Source organism: Chinchilla lanigera, unplaced genomic scaffold, assembly GCF_000276665.1.
Source record: "Chinchilla lanigera isolate Chin_1 unplaced genomic scaffold, ChiLan1.0 scaffold00027, whole genome shotgun sequence".
NCBI classification, from domain to species: domain Eukaryota; kingdom Metazoa; phylum Chordata; class Mammalia; order Rodentia; family Chinchillidae; genus Chinchilla; species Chinchilla lanigera.
Window position 1 is genome coordinate 17,965,234 of NW_004955428.1, and position 20,416 is coordinate 17,985,649.

At 37.9% G+C, this 20,416-nt stretch overlaps 2 protein-coding genes across 7 annotated transcripts in view; one reads left to right on the top strand and one right to left on the bottom strand.

Annotated features, from left to right (window-relative positions):
• Bbs12 (Bardet-Biedl syndrome 12) overlaps positions 1–1,405 on the bottom strand; it is an 8,967-nt gene extending 7,562 nt beyond the window's left edge. For 2 of the 5 annotated variants that reach the window (XM_005386768.2, XM_005386764.2), the window contains exon 1: positions 1,167–1,405. The gene's annotated coding sequence lies outside the window, so the exon portion shown is untranslated. The other 3 variants (XM_005386766.2, XM_005386765.2, XM_005386767.2) reach the window with 3 other exon arrangements.
• LOC102013106 (centrin-4-like) lies at positions 943–5,509 on the top strand. Of its 2 annotated transcripts, none has more exons than XM_005386762.2 (5): positions 943–1,114; positions 2,988–3,134; positions 3,532–3,660; positions 4,236–4,373; positions 4,985–5,509. In XM_005386762.2, the coding sequence occupies exons 1-5, from the start codon at positions 983–985 to the stop codon at positions 5,072–5,074; spliced, it is 636 nt and encodes a 211-aa protein (XP_005386819.1). In that variant the 5' UTR covers positions 943–982; the 3' UTR covers positions 5,075–5,509. The 2 variants fall into 2 exon arrangements, with proteins under 2 accessions (XP_005386819.1, XP_005386820.1); XM_005386763.2 differs by lacking the exon at positions 943–1,114 and adding an exon at positions 1,485–1,592.
• Positions 5,510–20,416: the final 14,907 nt, after the last annotated feature.

Sequence of the window (20,416 nt, forward strand, 5' to 3'; positions counted from 1 at the left end):
AAAAAAAAAAAAAAAAAAGAACTGGAATCAGAGCTTATCATTAAAAATATTACTAACTATATTAAATATAAGAGCTTAAATCATAGTGGTGTTAAAAACAGGCTAACACTCTTTAGCCTATTAATTACCTCTAGATTAAACTAAATCCAAGAAAGCCTAGAAACTGGAATTAAGTTGGGTATACACTTGGTCAATATTTATTTCTAGGTCTTAGAAATGCCTTTCGAATTAGTGTTAAAGATGAAGTATATGACCGCAAAACTGATCAACGGCAGCTTTCCAGGTAAGCTAAATAGGCTGAAAAAACATTGTACTTAAGTGACTTAACATCTTACTTAATTCATAAATATCCTGAATTTATACAACTTTCATTTTCCCTGAAAAATCACTTCTAATGTTAAGATAACGTTACCTATTTCCCAGAAGCCTAAGTAGACTTAATAATTGCAATGTTTGGGTGTCTGCCTGAGATACAACGTTAACAAGACAGGTTTGGAAAATGTGTCATGAATGATTTACTAATGTATAAAGAGTGATTTGGGAAACTGCTTCAAGAATGTGCTTGGCATATTTTTTTGGCTCTACCTTCAAGGAGATTAAATGAGGCAAAGGAAAGAAAGACTAGGCCAAGTTAATATTCTCCCTAAATCCACTGTTGGAGAATCCTGTAAGATTTTGGAAAATGAAGTATTTACTCTAGAAAAGGATTGCAGGACGCATAAAAGGGGTCCTAATATACAGGCAATCAAAGGTTAGGAGTATAAAGACACTATCACCTATTCGTTCCTACCCTTACAATACCACATCACGTGTGAAAGTCTCCTGTTCAGCAGTGAAGCTGCCCATTCCTTTCCCCCATTCCCACCACCGGGCTGCCCGATGCCCCGCCTACCCTGAAGCTTTGATGCCTCCTATGACAGCAGCCCTGCTGTCCACGCGGGAGGGAACCGGCTAACGGCCCAGGCACCTTGGGGCCCGAGGAATGTCCAGCCGCGAGCAGAGGACAGTCCTCTTCCTCCGCAGTGCTTCCCGCCGGATGCCGGGCCAATTCGTCGCAGACCACCAGACTAGATTCTTATCCCTTCCGGGAACCGAAGTCAGAAAACCAAACAAGGTCTCTCCACGTCTTCACCAGAGTTAGTCTGGGGAAGCAACTCGCTACTAACCTCAGGGCTTTCTCCCCTGTCGGGGTGGGGCTAGAGTCTCCGGGTTCCCACAGCAGGGGCGGTTCTGGCTGGAATCCACACTAACACGGCGAGAATCCCCTTCTGCCTCCGCAGCTCGGTGTGGGAAGGGGGCGGTCTGCTGCTTTAAGAAATCCGGCTGGGGAGGAAATTTCCGCTTGGCGGTGGGCGGAGAAAGGCGGACGCACCACGCTACTGGTAGGGAGTAGAAGGGGGCGGGCCTCAAGGGCTTTCTTTTTTGACTATTGGATGGAATGACCGTCAATCAATAGCGCTCGGGGGCGGGGACTGTAACGCCCGGAGCGCTGCCTTAGCAACTGTTTCCTAGCTGCGAACGCGGCAGTTGCTCAGTGCAGCCGACCTGTGACTCCTGGAGTCCCAGGCTTGAGGGCACTAGTTGGGAACATGGTGAGTGCCATGCTGTAACCTCCTGAGAGGGGCTAGTCAAGGGAAGGATTTCGTTTAATGTATGAAATGTATCATTTCTCTGTTTCACGTTCTTCGAGTGTCGTTAGTAACCCTCTTCAGGTCACCAACTCCATAACGTCCATAACTCCAGGAATAGATGAGTGGGTCTCCAATTAATCCCATCAACCCTAACAATCTCAAATGCCAACAGTCTCCGTAGGCTGCGTATTAGAAACAAAAACCGCTCTTTAGGTAGCAAGGAATTGAGTGCAGAGAATAAGATGTTCAAAGCTGTCGGAGGGCTTAGGTAGCGGACCGTGGACTCCTGACTGGCAGAGGAACTACTGACTTCCTGAGTTGTCGAGGCGAGGATTCAGAAGCTATGAAGCCATGGAAAGCTATGAAGGCCACAGTGGTATTATCGGTAGCCTAGGAATCCCGAATCCACAGCTATCGTACCCAACTCTTAACGCACTTGGCGCTGGCGGCTTAGATCCCCAGCAACAGGGAGTCCTGGGGTCGCCGGCGCTGCCACTGGTCCTTCACCCAAAGCTGGCGACGAGATCCCAGAGTAAGGTCGCAGAGGACCAGAGGAGTAACAGTGACCTGGTTTGCTGGCAGGAAATAAGAAACAGCGAGATGACCTCCACCTTCTACGTATTAGGTGGATACTGACAATTGCCCAACATTCTTGTATAAGTCTTTGAAGTCGTTTTTTTACCTGGAAAACGTGGCTTTTCATTTTCCCCACCTCTGTAATACAGGACAGTGTGATAGACTAAAGTGGGAAACGATACTGTGTTCCAATCAAACGTCACCCCCAAGAAACAAATTTTATTGTGAAACATATAGGTATTTGTGAAATATATATATTCTTCAAATGAATATTTTTCAGATATGCCAAGTAAGGCTAATTGTATTCTGACATGACACCATGCACACTGTCCTTTGTTTCTTCTCCCTCTCAAAAGGCATTAGTTTTGTTTGTTCGATTTTGCTTTTTGAGACGAAGTTTCACTACGTAGTTCAGGCTGGTTTTGAACTTACTATGTAGCCGCAAACTCACAGTACACCTCCTGCTTCGGCCTCCGGAATGCCGAGATTATAGGCACGTGCTACCATGCCCAAATTCCAAAAGGCTCTAGTTCTAAGGAAAGATCTAAATGAAAAACAACAAAAACAACAACAACAACAAACCCCCCATAAACCTTTCTACCAAAATATCAATAATGAAAATCACAAATGTTAGCAAGGGGAAAAAGAGGAAACTATTGGAGTCATTATATAGTAGGAAATAAGATAGTCTTGTATATGTTCATTTATGAGATTTAACTAGTTCATTATCAATTATTTGTTGTATAATTTCTCTTTCACCCACTTATGTATCTATTACAGGCATCCAACTACTACACAAGTTTAGACCAATGGAAGAAAAAAGCAGCAAAGATTGAATTGAATGAAACTCAAAAGCAAAAAATTAAAGAGGCCTTTGCCTTATTTGACACAGATGGGTCTGGAACCATAGATGTGAAAGAATTGAAGGTTCTGAAATTATTTCTAATTCTAAAACACCGCAAAAGCTTCATCATTTATTTGTGGAAAATTTTAAACCTTTCATTAATAGTAGTTTTTGGAAAACTTAATGTAAAGTCTCTTAAGAACATATACCTGCTCTGCATTAGCAAATCTTGTTAAACATTTTGTGTTTTATACACGAGTGGGTCAGAATCTAGGCTTGCTGATCTAATTTCCTAGGTTTATGCTCAGGCCATGTGTGGGAGAGAGAGAGAGAGAGAGAGAGAGAGAGAGAGAGAGAGAGAGAGAGAGAGAGAGAGAGAGAGAAGAGGCGAGGAGAGAGAAAGAGATTATTAATTAGTGAGCCACTGTAAACCTCATAATGAAATTATGGGAGGTTAAAATTATTTGTTTCCTATTTCAGATTGCAATGCAGGCCTTAGGATTTGAACCAAAGAAAGAAGAAATTGAACAGATGATAGCTGAAATCGACCAAGAAGGAGTCGGCACCATTAATTTTGAAAATTTTTTGGCCATTATGAGTATAAAAATGGTAGTCATGATTTTCTTTTTCAAAGATATGTAAGCAGTAGCCTTGTACCTTTTGGAGCAATCAGAGGTTTCAGAGAACTGGAGCTAGGACTTTAAAGAGGGGTAGGATTTAGATAGGAGTAACAAGATTGCAGAGGTTTCCGGAATGGTAATAAAAGACTATATGCGTGGAGAAGAGGTTCTTGTCAGGAAATAATGATGCTACAGTATATGGCAGGATAGAAAAATTGGGGCTAGGATTTTGAAGCCTCGTATTTGTTAAATACTTAGTGAGTGCCTCTTTTTTGCCAGACACTGTCCTAAGGAGCCTTGAGTGAGACAACTTCCCTGTACTCTTGCAATTTATAGTTTTGTTAAGGGTCTGCACTGGTAGGCATTTTCTTTATTGTCTTGTGGGGTTTTCTGCTTCACACATGCATTTATGTTCCTTGATGTTAGATATGAGCACAGTAGAAAAATTGTTGAAAGTCAGAGCAACAAAGTCCTGGTACACTGCAGATCAAGAAGCAAAGATCTACTAAGTCCAGCTGGATGACTAAATAAAAGACTAACGACAGCTATTTCTTTTTCTAAAAGAGTGAACAAGATGAAAAAGAAGAAATATTGAAGGCTTTCAAATTATTTGATGATGATAATACTGGAAGCATAACACTAAATAATATAAAGCGGGTTGCCAAGGAACTAGGGGAAAATTTAACAGACAATGAACTCCAGGTAAATCTTGTTTATTTATTATTTTATTTTAAAGAGGTAAAAACCAAAATAACAACAACAAAGACAAAAACAAAACAATGCAACAATAAAAACCATACAGAATTTCAAAAGAACATAATAGGGAATCAACAATGGTTGTTATATTACATATTGTTATCTTCAGCGAAGATGCTCGGATTACCAGATGTAAGAATGCAACATTGATCAAACCATTAAATATTAACTGTTCTTTCAATAAACCACTAGAAATTAGTAGTACAATTATCTTAGCTGTCTTGTGTGTGTATATATATCTATATATCTATATATATATTTCCCTGCCTCTTTTCTCCTTTCCCCTATCCCAGTTGTTCTTTCCTTTTTTTTTTTTAAAAAAAAAGATGAACAGAACAATGAAACCGAGTTGGCTATCTTGTCTACACAGTATTAGCACAAATCTTGTTTATTTTTATCATTACAATTTATGTATAATTGTATATGATAATTTGTATACGAGGCTGTATTCTAAGCTTAGTTGTAGTTTTTCATTGAAAATAAAATTTGAATATGTATTTGAATGTTCACTTACCATTTGTAAGTTTCCATATCTCATTTTACGTTTTGTTTTACAGGAAATGCTCAGTGAAGCCGATAGTGATGGAGATGGAGCAATAAATGAGGAAGAGTTTTTGAGAATAATGAAAAAGACCACATTTGATTAGTACAGTTTTTTGAGCCTGCAACACTGCGAACACATTCATATTCATTATACAGTTCAATAATATAGTGTCTGGATGTATTTACTTTTGATTTTTTTGTTTATATGCACAAATTGGTCTCTTGATGTCTAATCCGCAAGAAGTTACATTTTTCTATGAATATATCGCCGAATCTGCAGCAATGAGAAACAAGGGAAATGATTTCTTTAACCCATGAATCCATGAACAGTATTAAAAGACCCCAGTTTCCAAACAATTAGGACTTTTTAAAAGTCCAATGAAGTTGATGCCACATTCAAATTAATTTGGCAAGCAATCAGTTGCTTTCCCTATGTTTTGTGTGTGCACCTCTAGAAAAGTTGATCAACATTTGCTTTGTGACCAAAATTTCAAATATGTAAAGTATTAAATAAAACTGGAAACAACATTATTTGCAAATCTTATTGCACTGGTTTGAATCAATGTCCTCTAAATTTCAGGTGTCGCCAATGCGATGGTAGTAAGAGGTAAGGCCTTAGAGAGGCGGTCTGCTGTGCAGACTTCTTCCTCAACAGGATTACAGCCTATTGAAAGGACGCTTCACATAACTTCTGTAAGCTTGCCTTTGTGTCTTCTGCTATGGGAGAACACAGGGAGATGCCCTCATTAGACTAGAGGTTGGTGCTTTGATCTTGGACTACCCACCCTCAGAACTATGAGAAATAAATATATATTCTTTATAAATTAACCCACTTGTTATATTTTATTATTGCAGCAAAAATGGATGAAAATAGGCACAGACTCCAGGAAACCGAGATACCTTGAGAGCGATTTTGGAAACTGCTTGCCATATTAATTAAATTCTTGACTACTGCTTTTACTACCAGCTGGCTTAGATGAGCTATATCTAATTCATCCATATATTGTTCAGAGCATTGGCATATAGTGGAGAATCCAAAAAATTTTGATATCAATTTAATGACTGAAATGATTTGCCTTTAGTATCTGTAGTAAGTAAACAGTATTCTAATTTAGCTTCCTTTATGGCAGGTTCTTAAATTGCACATATACTGTTCGTCTGATCTTTTGCTGACCTGAAGGGAAATGTAGGGTAACTATGTAGGAATTAATTTGGAATCAAAATGAGTGAATTCTGAGATCTTTGGCCAATATGCTCCAAGCCTTATGTGACATGTAAGATAAAGTTTCCTTATTTTATCTGCCTTTATTTGACTGTGAAACCAGAAAATAATTATATTCCTCTTTAATTTCTACTTTTATATTAAAAAATTATCTTTGAGGTATTGGGGCCTTACAAATGCTAGGCAAGTATTTTACTACTGAGCCAAATCCTCAGGCAAACTCTTTTTTTAAAAAACAACATTTATAAATCTCAAAAATATTTTGTGTAGAGAAACATTTTGAAGTATAAGCACTCTATCAAATCTCACCTTATCCACTGTGATGGAGTTAATTTCTGCCAGGGCAGGTATAGAGACATGAGTGTATGCCAGGATATTCAGGTCTCGGTCCTTGGATTTTCCTTTACTACCAGTATTCCCAGGGCCGGGTTTAGGACATCAGACATTTTAGTTGGGTACATGATAGTTAATCCCTCAAACACAGAGCAAATTTAAACATGTAATGCTCACAAAGCTCTTATTTCATTGTGAAATTAAACCCATGTCATATCAACTAAAAAGTGAAGATTATGTTTTAAATGGAGAATCCACTGGCATAACAAAAAATCCTTTCCCTTTAGAATTAAGCTATAGTCTAGTAGATGTAAAATATTGTAAAAGATTGTGAGAATAAATACTGCTAAAAGATGGAATATTGACATTTTACTGTCATACAGTTTAAACATCTGTAGAAATCATCTCATGAAGTAAACTTTTTATAAATTAAAGATTGAACCATAATCAAAAATAAACAAAATAAAAATGGAAATGCATGCAACATTTATGGCAAAACAAAGTTTATATTATGTATAAAGAGTTCCTACAGATCAATAAAAATCCATTAGAAAAATAGGCAAAGGATGTGGAAGACAATACACAGGAAGGAAAAGAAAAATAGATTTTAAACATAAAACCCATGCTTTGGATAGGGGTGGAAATTGTCAAAGTATATCATGCACCTATACAAATACACCAGATAAAATCTACTACTCTTTATAACTGTATGCATGAATAAAAAAATGACAATGCCTGAGCTGAGGATATAGCTCAATGGCACAAGCACCTGTCTAGCAGAAAATGACAATGCCTCCCATAAAAGAAAACGTTAAAACTACAACGAGACATGACTTGCAATTTAGCAGATTGACAGAAATCAAAGAATTTGGTAATCAGAGAATACGCATTTTCATACACTATTTTGGGGATGCAGTTTGGCAAAAATCTTTTTAGAAGCAATATGTACCAAATTTTAAAATACATATAGTTTTTGACACAACAATTTGTAAAAATGTATACCCATGAAAACATATAGAGTAGAACTTTGGTTTTTGAGCTTAATTCATTCCAAAAACATGGTTGTGATCCAAAGCACTTGTATATCACAGTGAATTTCCCCATAAGAAATAATAGAAACTCAAGTGATTCATTCCACAACCCAAAATATTCCTATAAAATTGATTAAAGTACTGGAATGTAAAAATAATAAAATACAAAATATGAAGAAAAATGAATGAAGCCGAACATACCTTTGAAAACTTTTGTGGCTGGTGTGAGGGAGGCACCAGAGAGAAGGGTTATTGTGCAAGGCGACTTTCACTGTCAATATTGGAATCACTGCTACCTATTGGCTCAATGGGCTATTTTTCATTTCAGGCAATTTTAACAAGGAACCTATCCAATGATGCTTGCTTTTGTCCCTTTTTGATGACTTCATGGAGATGTGACATTGTATCATTAAACATTCATCGCTAACACTGCTACAGCCTTACTTGGGTGCTGCTTTTCTACAAAATTTTGCAGTTTCTTGCATTTTACACATCTGCCTAGTCTCATTTGTAGTGAGGGATTCCTCCTTCCATTTCTCCTCCTCCTCTGCTGAGATCTCCTCCATCTCCTCTTGCTGTTGGGAGATGGATCCCTACAATATGAAGGAGGAAGGGAGGGAAAGAAAGAGAGAGAGAGAGACAGAGAGAGAGACAGAGAGAGAGACAGAGAGAGAGAGAGAGAGAGAGAGAGAGGAACCATTGGCTCAGTTATGATTATGTTATGTTCTGCATCGTGTACTACTCATATTGCAAGACACTGCTCCTGTATCAACTTAAAATTGACTGGAAGTGTTTGCTCATCTTGTGGAACACTTGCAGGATAAGTTACTCACAATCCAAGGTTTCACTGTTTATATACATATACATATATATGTATATATATATATTAATTTAATATTACTTTAAGCAAAGATTGATAACAGACTAAATGTTCACCAACAGAGGGCAGTCAAATAAAATACCATTTACATAATGGATTGTACATCCATTCCATTTCATTAGGATGTAATATTACATAGATACTTTGTTTTGTTATGTAATTATCTCTAATATATGCTAAGTGAAAGAATGAATATGCAGTACAATGTATGCAGTATGCTATCATTTGTAAATAAACTATTCTACACACATGTGCATATGATATGCACCTCTACAGTGATTCCTAAGAAACTGGTAAGAATAGTTGTCTGTGAGAAGAGCCAGAGTTTATATTAGAAAGATCCTCTATTTTAGAAGTCAGTTGAATTTGTTCTGGTTTTAAATTTAATTTAATTTTAATTTTATTTTATTTTATTGTGTTACTGGGGATTGAACACAGGGCCTTTACACTGAACCATACCCTGGCTCATGTTTAAAAATTTCTTTTTGACACAAGTTCTCCCTAAATTGCTAAGTTGCACAGGCTGGGCTCGAACTTGTTGTCCTCCTGTTTCAGCCTCCCAGAGAACTGGAATTACAGGCATATGCCAGTATGCCTGATCCATATATATTTTTATATTTTCAAATATAAATCCTTTAAAAGTTTAAGAGCTAAAATTTATATATGAAGCATGTTTATTAGGCATCTGTTTAAGAAGGAAATGCTGCATCATTAGGAATTAAAGGTACTATAAAAACACTAAAGAATGTTTATAAACTTACGCCATTATAGCTTTAATCAAAAAAAATCTCTTGTGCTGAAAAACAAAACAAAAACCTTCAGACTTCATTTCAGTTGATCTAAACACCAACCATCTGAGACCACTGAAATTACATTCTCTGCAAGCCTTTCTTGCTCCAGATATTGCTTGGTTTTCTGCAAATACTTGTGTTGGACAAGTAGTGTTTGTTTTCTGTTGTTAGGAGCAGAAGTCTGAGCACTTCTGCCTGTTGCATCTTGGTGTGAGAGTCGCCAAGGAGAAAAGAATACAGCCAGTCACTCTGTGGGGCCATCCTTCTCTTGCACAGGCGTGGAGAAATGCGAGAGCAAGGTCAGCCCAGGCAGGGGTGTCCGTTCCCCAAGGCCAGCAGGCCCAAGGAAAGAACTTGACATGGACAACCAGATAAACCAAGCTCAGAGTCATGCTTTACAGAAGTACCAAGGTCATAAATGTTATTTCAAACTACTAAGCTGTAGAATAATTTGTTAAGCAGAAATAGGTAACTCATATAGTCTCCCATCTTGAAACTTGTGTATTGATTTTTCCCCTATTAGATTGCTAGATATATAAGCAACCAAGTAACAATTCTATCAGGTACTGAATAAAGAGAATAATTAGACTTTTCACAACAATATCATCTATTAGCAAGCTACTCTTTTCCAATAGTTCCTTTTTCTACTACTTATCTGAAATTTGATGAGCTCTCTGCTTCTTCCTATAGCTGAGTTTTATCTGGCATATTTGTACAGACATATAACATACTTTGACAATTTCTACCCCATCCAAGGTATTAGTTTCATGTTTTAACATCTGTTTTTCTTTTCCTTGCTATGTATTGTCTATCCATGTCTTTTGTCTATTATTCTATTGGATTTTTAAATATTATTGATCTCTAGGAACTCTTTATACATAAATCATTTTTCATCTTTTAGGGAGATAGTTTTGATCATAAATGAGGCTTTTCTATTTCAGCTTTGGCCTTCCTTCTAGGACATAATATTTTTGCCTCTCAGCTAAAAGCCCAAGGTACTTTGACATCTTCTTTGCTCCTACTACTTCATCTTACTGGGCTTGGACTCAAACTTCCATCTTTGCTGCAACACACAGCTGTTTAATTAAACTTTCGCTCAGCTCTTTGTTCTCTTCGATCCTGTTTTTCTGTTGGGGCTTTGGAGTCTCTTCCAGGGGATGCGTAGCAGGAATGAGCAGTGACCTGAAAAGGAACAAGGGTGAAGGACTCGTTCATTTCCCTTCACCTTGAGTGCTCGCTCTGTAATTTTTCCTCTCAAGTCCTAGTCACTTTGGCAGCCTCAAACTGCAGTGTTTCTCAGCCCACTAAATAAGTCCTCTGCTTGGGTCTGTTTCCTCTGTTTTGTGAAGCTGATAATGCCCCAGAGAACAAGGGCAGTGACAGCAGTGCTCCCCTCCTCGGTGGCTCCTCTCAAGGATCCTGGCCTTGCCTTTCTGATTGGGCCTGCCATGTGCTTTCCAGGTTCTCCATAGAGTTGTGTTATATATTAGTTGTTTTCATCAGGAAGATTAGTTCATCCAGTCTGGAACCAGAAAGAAATGCAAACATTATTTTTAGGAAAATAAATCCGTCTGGTGAAGTTCATTGGATTTGGGAGAGAGTGCTGGCCAAACGGCCAGTTGGAAGCCTACTGTAATAGTTTAGACAAGGTATGGTGATGGCCTAGCTAATGAATAGCTGTATTTGGTATTCAGTGGGAGGTTCCATGCAAATCTTTCCTTCATGTTGCCTTATTCTAATTCACTCTGACAAAGTAGTAACATCAAGTAACTGTTACTGAGTGCTCGCTGTGTGTATGCAATGCTCCACCTCTTTGCAAGGGCTTTCTTATTTACACCCAGGGGCTCTTGGACACTGTTACTATTATTCTATTTCACAGATGAGGAAACTGAGATTAGAGGATTTAAATAATTGCCTCATCATTTCATGGTCAGTAAATGGCTCTTCTGAGCTTTGCATCCAGGCCTGCAGGCCTACTGCTTCCTAACCACTATATCCCATTTCCTGTTACCAGGCTTTGAAACAGGAGTTCTGTTTTAAATGGGAGAAGCTGATAGTCCACAGCTATCAGCTGTGGGAAGAAAAACATTTTTTTGTTACTTGGAGAAGTGAAAGAAGTTATGCTGCAAAGTGATAAATTGAACAAACGAAACTACAGAAAAATATATATGTTAAAAAAACCCAGGCTGTATAGGAAATACTACAAAAAATCAACAAATGGGATCTCACTTTATTAAAAAGCTTTTGCACAACCAAAAAATCACCAAAGGAGTGACAAGACAATCCACAGAGTGAGAAAATATTATAGCCAGTTATCCCTTAGATAAAGGATTTATATCTAGAGCATACAAAGAATTGAAAAAATCAGACCTCCCAAATTCAAAGATCCAATTCTAAAATGGGCATCTGAGATGAATATACACTTCTCAGATGAAGAAATATAGGCAAATGAATATATCAAAAAATATTCAAAATCATTGGTCATTTGAGAGATGCAAATTTCAGTCCAGAAAAAATGGCTATCATCAAAAAAATCAACCAATAACAAAGTTGGAGGGGCTGTGGGGAAAAAGGAACACTTCTCCATTGTTGGTGGGAGTGTAGACTGGTGCAACCACTGTGGAAATCAGTGTGCAAATTCCTTAAAAGTTTAGGGTTAGAGATCCCATTCGACTCAGCTATTCCCCTTTTGGGTATCTTCTTAGCAGAATTAAAACCATCCTCCTTCAGCGATATACATACACCCATGTTTATAGGAGCACAATTTGTAGTAGCTAAATCTTGGAAACACAGAAATGCCCATCAGCAGAGGAATGGATAAAAAATGATGTGGTCTTTTCATACAATGCTCAGCCATGAAGAGGGATAAACTCAAGACTTTTATAGGTAAATGGATACAACTCAAGACTATACTCATAAGTGAAATAAATCAGACTCTCATGTGTGACCATCACATTATCTCCTTACTGTGAGAAGCTGAAGGAGTAAATAAGATCCAAAGTGCACAACAGATATTGTGGAATAGGAAGAAAACTGCTCAAAAAGGAAAAGAAACTAGGATGAGAAAGGAAGGAAGGGGAAAGGGAAAAAATATATGCAAGATATTTAAGATAGTTATACTACTAGTTTCTCTTCATTCATTGAAAATAAAGGTTTGTAGTAATATTATTTGGATAAGTTTTCATGCCTATATCTTGTACTCTGAATAACTACTTTAAAGATAACAATACACAATGTATTAATTATTGTTACTGCCCTAATATCTTGTTTTGAAATTTTGTTATTTTTCTCTTTAAAATAAAAAATATACATGTTAAAATAAAATATATATGTTATAGACTTACATCCTTGTAAATCAGTAGTAGAGAGTTGTGATGTGCCCCAGAATGAGTAGTAAAGATGAATAGACACTTGGAAAATCAGTAACTAATTTTCTATACCAATAAAGTTGTTATTTGATATTTTGTCTGTGAACATTCCCCCTCAAATTTTTTCCTGCTTTCTGGTGATGGTTCATTTTAACTTATTTTCTTGTTAAAGACAGTTTAACATTTGCTAAATGAATGAAAGAGAGAGTACAATTCCACCAGTGATAACTTACAATCTCGGCTTCATTTTATCACTGGAATTCGGGGTTCGGTCCCACATACGGGGCACAGGAGCTACTCCACTAGAGGGCGTTGAGGTCTTGTCTCAGTTTGGTGAGTGAGGATGTGGTTTGATTTTTGTGTCTCTTGACATTTTGACATATTACTAATAATGGTTTTAAAGAAAGAACAAAACTAAAACTATGATTTACCTAGCACAATTTGGAGGAAAATATAAAGAAGTTGTGTTAGTCTTTATTTCAACTCCTTGATAACTAATAATTTATATTAATGAAAAGCCAAGAGTTCTACTTAAAAGTCTATATGACACTATTCAAACTGTAGGCATTGAATTATCAGGAACAATACATTACTGGAAAAATCTTTTATTGTTTTCTAGCTAATCTAATTTTGAAGATATTCGATATTTTCCCCCTGGCTATATGCAGGGGGAGCTGAGTTACTTCCTATAACAGTGACCTGAAGAGAAACTCACCAAACAGTTTACAGTACTCATGTCTGCGTGAGGAAACCATGATTTGAGATAGTGTAAAGATGTTTGCTTCTTATTTATATATCTCTGCATTATTTGAGTTTTTATGAACAAATACTTTTTAAGTAAAAAAGGTAAAAACCTCAATTGCATATAAAAATGAATTTAAGGAGATAATTATAAAATTATTTTGAAGTATGTCCAAGTGTACACAGTCTGCCTAAGTATGAAAAATATTGTGTCTATGAGGCATGAATAAATATTTTACACACATCAGAAAGGGAATTACACTGTATTGTTTAGCATCTCTTGGGGTTTATAGTGGATAGGCACATACAGGTTCTAAGAAAGTCTTCAGAAATTAAATTTATTTGATTTGATCTAACTCAAAATGCGCCAGTTTACTTGACAGTGGAACACTTTTTTTTACATTTCACATTTAACAAAAACAGTTAATAATGTGACTTATTTTAAGGAAATCTGAGGTACACAAAAGAGCATTTGTAGTCAAAATAAATTATGCTCTGAATAAAGTTTTTCACATTGTTAAGATGATGAAAAAATACATATTCTCTATAACATTATTTTTAAAATTAGAAGTGTGTAAGTACCTTTTACTTCTCTTGGAAATACATAAATCAAAACTCAAACCATATAAAAAAAATGAAGGAAAAACTTGTCAATGCGAGTAGCGACCCTATGGTATCACTTACAAAACACCCCTAAGGAGTGTTTAATGGTAAACATAAGTAGGCAGATGGCCTTGGTTTCATTGCTAACTCAGTTGAGAAGCCACTCTTCCTGCCCAAAGGGCCAGAGACAAAGTTCAACCATCCCTCCATCAGCCCTGTAAGGGAATATCACAGAGGCATCTGGCTGGAGAATATAGAGCACGTCGGAGAAAGAGGACATCATTAGAAGCACTACTTTTCAAGATGGAATTTAAATTTAAGATACAATAATGAGGTAAGCAGGAGGCTGTGATTCTCCCCAACCCCACAAATAGAGATAAGGGGAATAGCTGTTGGTGGAAGCAACCTTTGAGGACAATTTGGGACATATTTAAAATCCACAAGGCTAGATATGACAAAAGATAGCAATCTAAATTTAGCGAGAATATGAACTATTTTCTTATCCACACTTGTTATGATATAGATTATGTGTGTGACTATCTAATATAATCCTTCCAACTGTGTATGCTTAGTAAATTTGTAGTGTGAAACTATGTATGCATTATATATTTAGCTGTTATCACTCAGAATAATTTGTGATCTTTCTTTAAGTCTTTATTCATTTTTTTCATGAAATGTGGCTTAAAGAACCCTGTCAGATATCTGATATAGGTGAACCTGTCTAATTAATGCAGAAAAATTTTGTTGTCCGAATTAGGTCAAACATGATAGAGATGAATTATCATGATAAGAAAGTATCTTAAAATGTTGTTTTTGCCTATATAAAGAAACATTCAAAAACTGTAAACTACTGTTTTATGTGTTTCAAACTTTACACGATAGCTTATATAAGCATCATTCTACCACTTGATTTTTTCTTGCTGCTATATTTCTGAGAATCATTTATAATAATACGTGTTATTAGAGTTCATTCATTTCAGCAGCTGTACAGGATTGTTATGTGAAGAAACCGCTTATTTAGTGACATCTGATCCTGTCCCTCTCGTCCACTCTGCTACTTACCTCCCCCCTGCTTAGCATTTTGCTTTCTCATTTCGTCAGGATTCAAAAATCTTATTTTCCTTTTGCTAATATGATTCCTCTCCATGCTGACATAAAGAAGCTTGATTGGGCCCCTGCGGTACTTATATATGACCTGAGAAGTGCCCATCAGAGGAGATGGTTTCTTATGTTTTAACCATGCAGACAGTCTGTGAATCAAAAGGGATTTTTCAGATGAGTTTAACAATCTATTTTCATTGCTGTATGTGTCACTATTTTCCTGGAAACTCTTACTTATCAGGTAGAACTTTACCTAGGACGGTCCTCTGACAGCTCACTCACACTCGGAACTGGATTCCACAGTGGAGCCAGAACGCAGTTAGTGTTGCTCTTGTTTCCATGGTAACTGTCTGAGGGGCCACTGATGGGATCATTGATTCACTGTAGGACCAAACAGAGAAGAAGGAACTGAGTGGTGAGGAAAACCCCTTTTAGTCAGAAATTTTTCATTAGGAGGTCAAGACCTTTGAAAAATTAATGGAAAAGTACCAAACTACTCCTCCACGCATTTTTTTGTTATTGTTTTAAATAAATACTGCACTGGTCTTAACTAGGGAATTTTACATTTGTGTCATAATGATTCCTTTTCCCCTTCGCTTCCCCTGCTCCCTTCCCTTTCTGGTCTATTAGTCCTGTCCATGCCTTTTTCTTTCCACTGTAACAGGGGGCCTGTTACACCCAGGAGGACCTGGAATGGTGTGTAACAACCACAATGTGCAGCTAGCTATAGATAGTCCCATACATAGATGTTGTTCTCTGAGAAGTGATCCAATAAATACTGTCCTCGTAGTGCTGTGCAGATTTCCTGCATTATCCAGGGAAAAAGAAAGTCTCTGGAGTAGGAATCAGGGTGGGGAAGTTGAGTAGCTTCCCAGTTCCTCCTGTCTTAGGTCACTATTATTCATCAAATTCTGAATGTTTAGAGTGCTTGTTTCATAATAACGATACAATTGTAAAAATATTAAAAAATCAAATTAGCTTTTATTTACTAACTCACTATCATCTTTGGCAGGAAAAATTAATAAGTCACTATAACAACCAGGAAAGGCTATGCCACACCATTAGGCAATATACGTATAATACTGATAAAAAGACTTAGGTTTGAGGTTGTTGCAGCCCTTCGGGGAAAATGGAGAAACACTTGAATATTTCTAATGAGCAAATTGGTTGATTGTTAGTGGCCACACCTTAATTTCTATTCCCCAGGGACTGTACTATATCAAAAGGATCTTGGAGCTTTGAAAAAATTATATTTATGTAAATAGCCAATAAACGTTATTTTTATAGCTAGTAATTATATTGAGATGCTAGTTTTTAAATGATCATTTCTATGGTGCTTCTTTTGAAGTCACTGAGCAACCGGTTAGAATCTGTGCCGTTTATCAGCTCCTTTATCAAGGTTCGAGATGGAGAATTAAGGTAGTTCTCCAGCAAGAGTGAAACTACTTATTTTTATTATTATAGCACAGTTGTCCTTAGATCTATGTTTGGCCACTGTATATATCCCTTAGTGCCCATCTAGCAAGTTGCTTTGCAAGTTTAATAATGTTTTAGAAACGCTGAGCAAATTCTGCCCTTTTAAATCATAAAGGGAAGTTCCCACATAAATGTACCAAAAGCGCCAAACCCTTATAAGTAATTGGGCAAATATCTTCTCCCAATTTATCTTCAATCAAGCTTTAAGATCCACTTATCTCAAACTTTTAAATACCAAAAAGGAACTGTAGATACCATTTTTATGTCACATTTTTACTGATGAGTGTATATATTAGCATATGTGTGTATACATACATCCCTGTGCACACACATGTTCATGAAACAATCTGCATCTTCAGTATCTAGGTGTTGTTTTTGCTTCCTTGGACACATGCTTTTTCATTCTTGGAAACTCAAAAAAACAAAGTGTTTTATTATTGTTTGCTAGTGTCATTGATAGTAAGAAAGCTTTAGTTTAAAATTGAAATATTTATTATTGACAGTTGCAAATTTACACCTATAATACTACATCCCAATTTCTCTGAGACTGTGAGAGATTTTTACCATGTTTTGCAAATTACCTTTACTGCTACTAGTTTAGCTATGATTTCTAAAAGCAAGAACACTCTGTGCACATCGGATTAAAGGTGAGTGGTGCTGGAGCCAGGCTGTCATCCCCTCCACTCCTGAAGCTAAGGCAGACAGTGTCCCGCGTCTCCGCAGAGCCTGCGCAGGCTGTCTGGGGACTCCGGGGGAGCTCTGTGGACCCGCAGACCCGCCCTCCTGCCTGGCCTCCTGGCAGCTGCTAGCTCTCAGACTGGAGAGCTTGTAGAGTGGCTAAAAGTGGTGTTTACACTCAGATACACCCTCATTTCTGTAATCTGAAGAAAGGAGTGTTTTGATCTGTTCTGAAGAGGGTGGACTCATTCAAGTCACTCTGAGAAGGGCAGGGATGCATCTGGGTTTTGGGTACAAGGACTAGGACCCCATTTGGCCAGCACTTCCTCTTTTCGTTTCTTGGCCCTGCCTCTGTGGAGCATTTCCTAAAACAGAGCAGGTGAACTTCCTCCCCCCAGGAGAGGCCTCCTCCACACCAAGGCCTCCACCCTCTCTGTGGCAAGGAGAAGCAGGACCTGTGCTATGGTCTGGTAGGTGTGTGCTACCGGTGGCCTCTATGGGTGGGTGAGTGTTAGTCCTGAGCCACTCAACAATGGTAAAACTCCTGGTTTTATGTTTCTTATGGTGCTGTGAATGGAACCCAGGGCCTTGCACATATTAGTCAGGCAATTTACCTCAGAACTACATACCCAGCCCTTCAGGGAGTTTTTAACATGGTTTCAGGATTGCAAGTTCAAGCCCAGCCTGACACCTCAGGAACTCAGTGAGGCCCTGTTTCAGAAATAAAAAGGGCAGGAGATGTAGCCCTGTGTGAAGGCCCTGGGTTCAGTCTCCAGGACTGTTGTCAGAAGTGGTCTTGACTGACGAGGTGGTTGCAGTCTGTAGGCCCTTGATTCAAATCACCTACTACAATTTTTTTGTAGTTAAAATGTATATGATTATCAACTGTGTATAAAATTAATGGGGAAACTAGTTAAATGATAATTTACATAATCTTTTTAAGGCTATAAAATAGATTATATAGAGAATGAATTTAAGAATATTCTGGTTATCCCAGTGTGGTGGCTCATGCCTGTAATCCCAGCACTCAAGAGGCTGAGGCAGGAGGATCGTTGTGAGTGGCAGGCCAGCCTGTGCTACAAAGTGAACTCAAGGCCAGCCTGAACTGCATAGTGAAACCTTGTCTCAAAAAGACCAAAAAAAAAAAAAAAAAAAAAAATTCTGGTTATAAATCCATAAACCACATGTCTATCCTAGTCTGATTTTTTAAATTTATGAGACAAAATTAGTAAAGAAGTAGAAGATTCATGTTTATTAAACTAGTGATGTTATTGAAGAACATCAAAATTGTGTCAGAAAGATGATATTAAATTCTTATGTTATATCAGAATAAGTTTGTACACATCAAAGCCAAAGTTATGGAAAAGTTTGACCTTTGACTTCTGGACTGAGAAACTGAGAAGAATAAATGAATGTATTTTAGGCAATTTTTAAAGAAATGGAGCATACATATTGCTTTTGTTTCTTAGTTTCTTCAAAATCAACTGTTATTCTAAAAAAACATGGCTACTATTCTTTCATAAAAGAACTGAACATTCTTTTGAAAGGTGAATCATTGTAAAATGGGGATTTTACCTTCAAGACACAGAAAAGGGTGCATTCAAGCCTCGTCCAGTTTTCCTCAACTGGAGACATTTCCCAAGGGGTTGATGAACTGAACGGGAGTAGGTGTTAAGAGTTCTAAAGGCCAATTAAGCTTGGTCCCAATTTTGCCTCCAGTCAAGGATCACCAGCCAAAGGAGAGAAATTAAACAGGGACTTATTAACCTGAACAATCATTTTTTTGAGATTCCTTAAATAAAATTTGCCAGCATTCTGTGATGGGGAGCTCATTTTAAGCCCGAGAGCACAGTAAGATTTCCTGCTGCCTTTGCAAACATGAAAAGTGGGAGCTGCAGGCTCAGGGATGTCTGTGTGTGGGGGATGGGCGTGGAGGGAAAGAGGGCAGAGCAGGGACTCCAAATGCATGAAGTCAAACTTTTGTGTGGGAGGTCACAGGCCTGAGGCAGATGCAGGTCTTTACCACCTTTTGACACAACAGTCCTGCCTACTTAGGAAAGGAAATCAGGGTAACACTAAACAGTAACCAATCAGCTGCTGTTCCTCTTCCTTTGGACAGAGCAAGCAAGGAGGGGAGAAGGGCACAGTGTGAGAAGGAAAGGCAAACAGCAGGAGATAATGTGCTCTCTCTTGTGTGCGAGGGCATTGTTAATCTCATTCCGTTACCTATGGGGTTAAATGGGGTTTTACACAACTTTATAATATTTTTTCTATGGGGGAAGGTGCTCTAATAAATGACTCATAAATGGAGACTTGGACTGTAGCACATCAAACAGATTTAGCTCCTTTTTCAAATTAACTGTACATGCATCCCATGCCCTGTGGTGACACAGCAGTGACTGGATGGCTCTCCCAGAGTTCTTCAGAGTAAGAGAGTAGGTACACTCTCCTCCTAAGTTATGCCAGGAAGTACATACATACATTTCAGCAAAACAAACCGAGGTTAAATGGAGGAAATGCTAGGAAATTAGTCTAGAAATAATCACCTTTTTTCTGGTTTACTTCTACCACAATTATTCACTGTACCAGAGAAACAATTGTAGAGTTAGCTTTTAGGGTATTATACACCCCACCCCCAAATTCAGTGGCCTAAAGCAAAATTTACTTTTTAGGTTCAAATGTAGATTGGTGGAAGTTGGGCTCTTCTGGGCAGCTGTGTTTCAAGCTATGTGTGGCCACACAGTTTGGGCTCAGGTTGGCTTCCCATATGTCCATTCTGGGGCAGCAGTGTAGGGGGAAGCTCTTTTCATGGTGACAGCAGATGTGAAGGAGGACAAAGCATATTCAAGGCATCTTAAGGCCTAGGCTCATTGTGGTGCACTACCATTATCACTTCGTTCTGTTGTCCAGAGCAAGTCAGATGCTGAAACCAAAGTCAAGGTGTGAGTAAACGTATTCTGCTCTGTTAGTGGGGTGGGGGAGAGCTGCAAGGTCTAGGGATAATGGTACAGATGCAGGAAGGTTCTGACTTGATGGAAAACTTCCAGGATGCTCTGGAAATGGAGCTAATAATGCATCTAGCACAATGATCATTGACCAGGTGAGCTTAAATTGGATCTACTCCTGCAGATTCAAGCGGCTATGTGAGTAAGTGGGGGTTGGGCAGACTTTTGAGTGACATCCCCTGCAGGGGCACGGTGTCTAACCCTGCCACTTAAAGAG